Source organism: Triticum dicoccoides, chromosome 5B, assembly GCF_002162155.2.
Source record: "Triticum dicoccoides isolate Atlit2015 ecotype Zavitan chromosome 5B, WEW_v2.0, whole genome shotgun sequence".
Lineage (NCBI taxonomy): Eukaryota > Viridiplantae > Streptophyta > Magnoliopsida > Poales > Poaceae > Triticum > Triticum dicoccoides.
Window position 1 is genome coordinate 268,525,023 of NC_041389.1, and position 6,577 is coordinate 268,531,599.

Sequence of the window (6,577 nt, forward strand, 5' to 3'; positions counted from 1 at the left end):
AGCCACCTTGGAGGCCCGCAACGGTGCATATCAACGATGGAGCCGTGTCAAGCTCGAGTGAGAAGGTGATCCGTTATTTTTTCTTTCGATGACTGCTATGGTGGTGCCCGAGGCAGGTGGCGGCGTTGGTGTCAAGCGCAGAGATGTTCTGCTGCCTTTTCAATTTTATCATGTTGGTCTTTATGTAACTTGTATTTTAATCTTTCTGATACGAATGAGACACATATTCATGAAAAAAAAGTTTTTGTTTTTTGTTTTTGAGCTGTGCTCATGGTTGATTTGGTTTGCGAACGAACCGCTACAACCGCACCAGGCTCGAGTCGTGACCGATCCGCATCTCTCTCAAGCCCGGTGCCATGTTCCTGCGGCGCCTGAGCACGTCCGCCTCCGGCGTCCTCCGGCGGCGCCGCCGCGGCGCCAAGGACGACGGCGTCCTAGCCGCCCTGCGTGCGGAGATCGCCCACGAGCTCTCCTCGCCCCCCTCCTCCTCCCCCTCTTCCCTCCATTCTCAGGTACCCCCCGCCCTATCCTCCCACCACTGACTTCCAGCCCCAATCCAACGCCCACTCACGCCCCCTTTCCCATTCCCAGGAGGCTCTCGGCTTTGCCACCGTGTCGGACGCGCCGCGTGCGCAGGACGTGCTTCTGCGCCGCCGCGGAGACGCCGAGGAGGTCCACGTGTCGGCGCTGCTCGCCCCACTGCGCTTCGAAGGCGAGGAACCGCTGCCCAGGGACGCGCTCATGAAGGTGTTCGTCAGCAAGCCAGGAGTGGAACCGCTGCTGCGCTTCGATTGCCGCGCGGTTGCCGCCGCCGGCGGGGCTGCTGCTGGCTATGATATAACTGCCCTTTCGTATCACGCGTTCCCTGGCGATGGTGGAGACAGCAAGTATGAAGGGTCAGACTTCGGGTTATGTTCCTTGCGTTGCTTGGTTTCTAATTCTGTTAATCATGCTATGTATACCATGTGTCAACTGAACTTCTGACTGAACTGATACATTGGGGTTTACTGCATGGAACTAGGGAGTTAAGAAAGCAGGAACGTGAAAACACCACTATGGCTAGCATTGCGCGGCCTGAAATCCTAGATTAGTCTTTACTTTCTGTTGCACAAGGATGCTGATAGAGTGATAATGGAACCCGGCTGATCTGGTCATTTGGAAAATAAAAACATGAATTTGACAGGAATGAAATACAAATCACAGGACTTCTTTAACAAACCCCAAGAAAGGTGAATGAATTATAATTTGGTTTGAACATAGGAAAATTGCCTCGATTGTATGCGGATGTGTTTACAAATAAGGTTTTGGTGAATTTTGAAATCCGGTGGAGCTGGAGCATAGGAAATCAATCCATAGGAATTTGGCAGCACCGTTTCTTTGAACCAAAGAGCATTTATACAGAAAATTTCCTAAGAATCGGAGTCCTCCAGAAAATCTTACAATACAAAGGGTGACCGACCGCAGAATTTCTCATAAATGATCTGGGGAGAGTCTGTCTCTACGTTCTTTGGAATTTCTTAATAGCTGGATGCAGGATGTAAAGAGCATAGGATTTTCTTGTCACAACACCTCTGCCATTGATAACTGCAAGTCTGAAACTCCTGTTGCAGTTTGTGGAGACCACTAACTGCTGGTGGTCTTACTCTTAAACCTGAAATTATTTAAGAGGAAATGCTAGTACCACTTGCAGTCGATTAGATTCCTTCTGTATATAAGGCGACTTGCCAGGGCTCGGTTGTTGCCCTAACTCTTTAGATGACTGCCGCTATTTTATTTTGAGTAGTTATTTCCCTATATAATAGTCGATAGTGGTTGAAATTTTGGTGAGATCCTTCTTTTCCAATAAATGTTACGGCCGTATACTTTATGTGATCACCCCTTTGTGGCGCATTTTGTGCAATTGCTTTGCTTTGGGCACTAAATTAGTTAAATGATATACTCCCCCAGAGTAGATCTATCTGAAAGGTGTTCAATGTTAAAATTCTAAGTTATGCTTTATTTCATTCCCTAATTTCTCAAGATTGCTGCTCGTGGGTGTAATACCGAATTAAAGCATCCGATGTTGCCTTTAGTTAATAGAGAATTGGAACCAAGGTTTTAACATCAGAAGTTAACGTGAATGTGGTGTAGCACCTGACTTGCCCCAAGTCATGTCTACTACTCCCTCCGTCCCAAAATAAGTGACTCAACTTTGTACTAACTTTAGTACAAAGTTAGTACAAAGTTGAGTCACTTATTTTGGGACAGAGGGAGTACTTGGCATGCAACTTGTGCTAGCAATTGGAACCTGTACCTCTTTTCCATTGTGAAGTTGGGCATGAGATATAGCAAGAGGTTTTGTCGATTATTAATATGGGAAGGGACAAAGGGTAATGGTTTTGAAAGTATGAACAATTATTACCTAAGCGTTGACTGCAAGGTGTGCAGTTAAACATCACTTTTTCGGGATGAAAATAGACGTAGAATTACTCGAAGGGATCCCTTACTCGAAATAGCTGTGCTGTCTTACTGTAAATGATTAGGCTAAACAAAATGGTACAGCAAGAGTTTGTTTTAGTATAGATTAGGAGGAGCTAATCCATGACATGTAATTTGATAATTTGTAAACTTGTACCCATTTGCTTGATGACTTGTCTCAGATTGGTCATTTAGGCCAAACCGTATTTGACCGGATAAGGCATACTGTGCATCTTCTGCCAGAACCCCATACCTGATGCATGTTAAGCTGGGACTAGACTAGGCTTAAGATGGATAATGCCTCATACCCACTTTCTTTTTTGCTCTACTGTATTAAATGTTTGAAACACAATGTGCAAGTGCATACCGAATAGAGAACATACATATGCTATTCAGTTACATCTGTTGTTGTTAATTGTGCCTATGGTTTGTTCTGAGTGAGGCCAAATGGTGCCTATGGTTTATTCTGAGGCCAGGTGCAAAAATAAAAAATAAAAAATGGATGTGTTTCTCATCCATGAAATTCTTGTCGATGTTAACTATATCAGTTGTTTCAATGTATAATGATCATGTTGCCCCACCATATAGACAAAAGGATCACATTTATAATTTACAAAAACACCAAGGAGGCAATTGATTCATTTAAAAAGCAGCAAGCTCAAGAAGCATGTGGTGTTCCTCTCCAATTGCACTGAGTGAGAGTATTTTTCCTTCCGCTATGCAGGGATTTGGATCCTAAGCTACAGACTGCACTGAAAGAATATCTCCTGGCAAGAGGCGTTACCCCTGAACTAGCGACCTCACTTCGTGAACACTTGCTTCAGAAGGAGCAGGTCCAGTACGTGAGCTGGCTGAAAACATTGGAAGGGATGTTCACCAAAGATCATTGACCTGATCGTTGTCGGAAAAGATGAAGAATAGAACGATTGTTGACCTATTAGTCCTCGTCTGTTCAACTTTGCTCGTCAGTTGTTAGTCTGTTCCGGATGAGTCGAATGCTTAATGTTCTTTTGGCTGTGACAATGCGGGATACAAGGTGAGTGCTGTATCTCGGTTAAGTTTGTGTCCTGTCCAGTTACAGTAATGGCGTTCTTGTTGAGTTCGATGAACTGACAAGTGTTATCACCAGCGGCCTGTCTTGTTGCTGATTGGTGATGCTGGATTTGGGGTTTTGGACCATGAGATGAAGGCCTCAAGGTGATGGTGGATTTGTGCTTTTCGGTCGGACAAGATCAACATTCCAGTAAAATACCCCATTTAGCTTCTTTTTTTAACAAAATAAATAGGAGGAGATTTTTCAATCTTGTAATTGAGCTGGCTCTCAACTCGTCAAGATGTGTTAAAAAAAACTTGTCAAGAAATATTTTTCTCTGCCGGCCAATATGTGATATCGCGATGGAAGATACTGGTTAAGAGTTGCATGCTTCACCCACCTCGCCTTCAATGCTTTTTCTTCATCTTTAAACTTGAATCTAGTACTATATTTTCTGAACCGAAAATTCAAATTAAGTTTCGTTTGCATATTTGTGTTTGTTGCAACAAGTACCTTTGAACAAGACCAATTTTGAATACATTTTGATAATTTATACTAAAATTTTACCAAGTTTCAAACATTATAACTTGATAGCAGCAATATTAAGTTTTTACTAAGTTTTACCGAGTTTCATTTGCTTTTAGGGTTTAGGGCTTGGGGGTTAGGGCTTAGGGTTGATAGTTTAACTTTTAGTTTTCTTAAACTTGATGAATTTATCATTCATTCTATCAAATTTCAGCAGTTGAAACCTGGTGAAGTTTTTAAAACTTGTCAAAACATATTCAGAAGTGGTCTTGTTTCAAAGCCCTCGTCATATACGTCATATAGAATACGAATATGCGAACGCAATGTAAGTTAGATTTTTGGTTAAAACAAATAGTTTCAAATTTACAGATCAAAAGAAAAATCTGTTTTAGGTGGGGTGGGTGAGGCATGCACTCTCACTCCCTGCCAAAAGATGTACTAAAAGCTGTATGCATAAAGTAATTAAGCTCTAATCACAAAATCAATTTTGCAATCTTGCTCAATCATGTGGCTGCATGCATGCGTACCCAAGCCGCTCTGTGCAGTAAATCGCCTCCCATGTCGCGTTGGTTATCTTTCTGTATCTTCTTGCGTTGTCAAAAGGAAAATTGTTGTTTTGAACCGAGGCAACGTTTGTTTGCAAGATGAAGACAAGATCGAGCATATCCTGATGCAATGCATGGTGGCTAGAGAAACTTGGCAGCGATACTTCGCTGTGCTGCATTGGAGGACTGGTGGAATAAGGCCAAAATGCCACTCCCTTCGTCTGAAAAGTTTGTCCTTCATATGGATGTGTCTAGCACAACAACAAGAGTATTTCAAAAGTTTGTCCCTCAAAAATTAGTGTTAGATGCATCCATTTGAGGGACAAGCTTGGGACAAACTTTTCCGGACGAAGGGAGTATTTCAAAAGCACGGCAGGCATGGTTTCGATTCGTTTGTTACCTTACCGCGTGACATCTTTGAAAACAAAGAAACACCCATATATTTTAGTAATGTTTGTCACTAGTTGTTGGTGTCAAAACTGGTGGACCTCATCCGCAAAGACTTGAAGTATTGGATGAAGGCCGGAGTCGGTGGTTTGGATAGATTTGTGAGAAGTTAGCTTCATGACATTGCACAGTTGTTGTTGGCCCATCTTCGCGGGGATTTTATTTACCAGTTTTGCTTCTCTTTTTTTTAGCACGCCAAAGACGTATCATATATTTTATAGAATGCAAAAACAATTTACATGATTCTTTTTATGAAAATAATATATAAGAACTTTATCGAATTGGTCGCTGGCAAACAATCACAAAGTTTTAAGCACACTCGCCGACACGTAGGGGTAGCGACCGGCCACAGATTTATGAAAAGCATCCCCAACAAGTCCCATATACCACCCTAAAAGTGATCACACGGGATGTCCAAATAATTTATCTGAGGTTTTTAGATGTGGTGTTTCTGCAAGTTCCTCATACATGTTCCCCTAAAACATGTTTTCTTTCTATTTCTTTTTAAACTAACATACAAATGGCATATGCGTGGAGAGGAGGTTAGGGAGAGACTGACGAGCGACACTGAGAGGCAGGACAGACAACGCAGCTGGGCAGCAAGGGGTTGGCGCCCACCATGGGGCCAGCACATCTATGTGGTAGCTTGAGAGGGGTTGATCGGGACAAGAGACGTGAGGCGGATCAACACACAAGACAAGGATTTAGACAGCTTCGGGCCCCGGGAAACATCATTCGGTAATAACCCTACATGTTGTTTGCGGCTAGGTCCCATTATGCTCATGAGGGAGACGCCGTAAATTCGGCTCTCCTCTAGTTGTGTCTAGCCTTAACGATTATTTTCTTACTCTCCTCTCTTGGGGTGCCCCGCCCCTCCTTATATAAGTTGAAGGGGCGGGTTACATGTAGAGTCAAACTTAGATTAAGACTTAACCTATTTTGACGTCTTACCATGGGCTCTTAACGTCTTGGTCTTCTTAATGTAAGCCCGGCTTACAATCCGGCTTACAATCTGACTTACAATCTGGCTTACCATCTTAACTGCCTGGCTTAACTATCTGTCGGCTTAACTGTCTGGATTAACTGTCTGGCTTAACTGTCTGCCGGCTTACAATGCTTAACTGTGTCCGCCGGCTTACAATGCTTAACTGTGTCCACCGGCTTATAATCTGCCGGGTCACCAATGAAACCAAGTCCCAGCCGGGTCATATCTCCGGCCGGGTCACACCGCGGGGTATATCCCCGACAGAAGGGGTAACCAGGAGACGTGGCGGGGGGAGCTGGTACATTCGACGCGGCTGAGTCTGTCGAGAGGCGATGGAGTGGCGGTGCCCTAAAATTTCAACGGTTGTCTCCTACCACGTTTACTGCAAGATTGATGGGAAGAGTCATATTCCCTTGATGGAGGGGATGTTGGGCTGATTATATGGCCCCCCTTAAAAAATCAGAAATGCCATTGATCTTACATTCACTAGGAGTAGCTTTCCTAGGACGTACATCCAATCCCCGTGTGCAAATCTCACGATACACGTGATAATCCTTATTCGCTCTTATGCACCTTTGAGAGCGA

At 43.7% G+C, this 6,577-nt stretch overlaps 1 protein-coding gene across 4 annotated transcripts; it reads left to right on the forward strand.

The window, feature by feature from the left end:
- Nucleotides 1–301: 301 nt before the first annotated feature.
- Nucleotides 302–3,885, forward strand: LOC119308350. Of its 4 annotated transcripts, none has more exons than XR_005150062.1 (4): nucleotides 302–512; nucleotides 592–908; nucleotides 3,182–3,493; nucleotides 3,587–3,838. XR_005150062.1 is itself a non-coding variant. In XM_037584468.1 (3 exons), the coding sequence occupies exons 1-3, from the start codon at nucleotides 357–359 to the stop codon at nucleotides 3,345–3,347; spliced, it is 639 nt and encodes a 212-aa protein (XP_037440365.1). In that variant the 5' UTR covers nucleotides 302–356; the 3' UTR covers nucleotides 3,348–3,885. The 4 variants fall into 4 exon arrangements, 1 of the variants encoding a protein (XP_037440365.1); XR_005150063.1 differs by having other exon boundaries at nucleotides 592–896; XR_005150064.1 differs by having other exon boundaries at nucleotides 592–887.
- The last annotated feature ends 2,692 nt before the right edge of the window (nucleotides 3,886–6,577 follow it).

Coding starts and splice junctions, on each gene's coding strand:
- LOC119308350 (XM_037584468.1), top strand. CDS start 357: ATGTTCCTGCGGCGCCTGAGCACGTCCGCCTCCGGCGTCCTCCGGCGG. Junction 513..591: donor CCTCTTCCCTCCATTCTCAG/GTACCCCCCGCC, acceptor TCCCATTCCCAG/GAGGCTCTCGGCTTTGCCAC. Junction 909..3,181: donor TATGAAGGGTCAGACTTCGG/GTTATGTTCCTT, acceptor TCCGCTATGCAG/GGATTTGGATCCTAAGCTAC.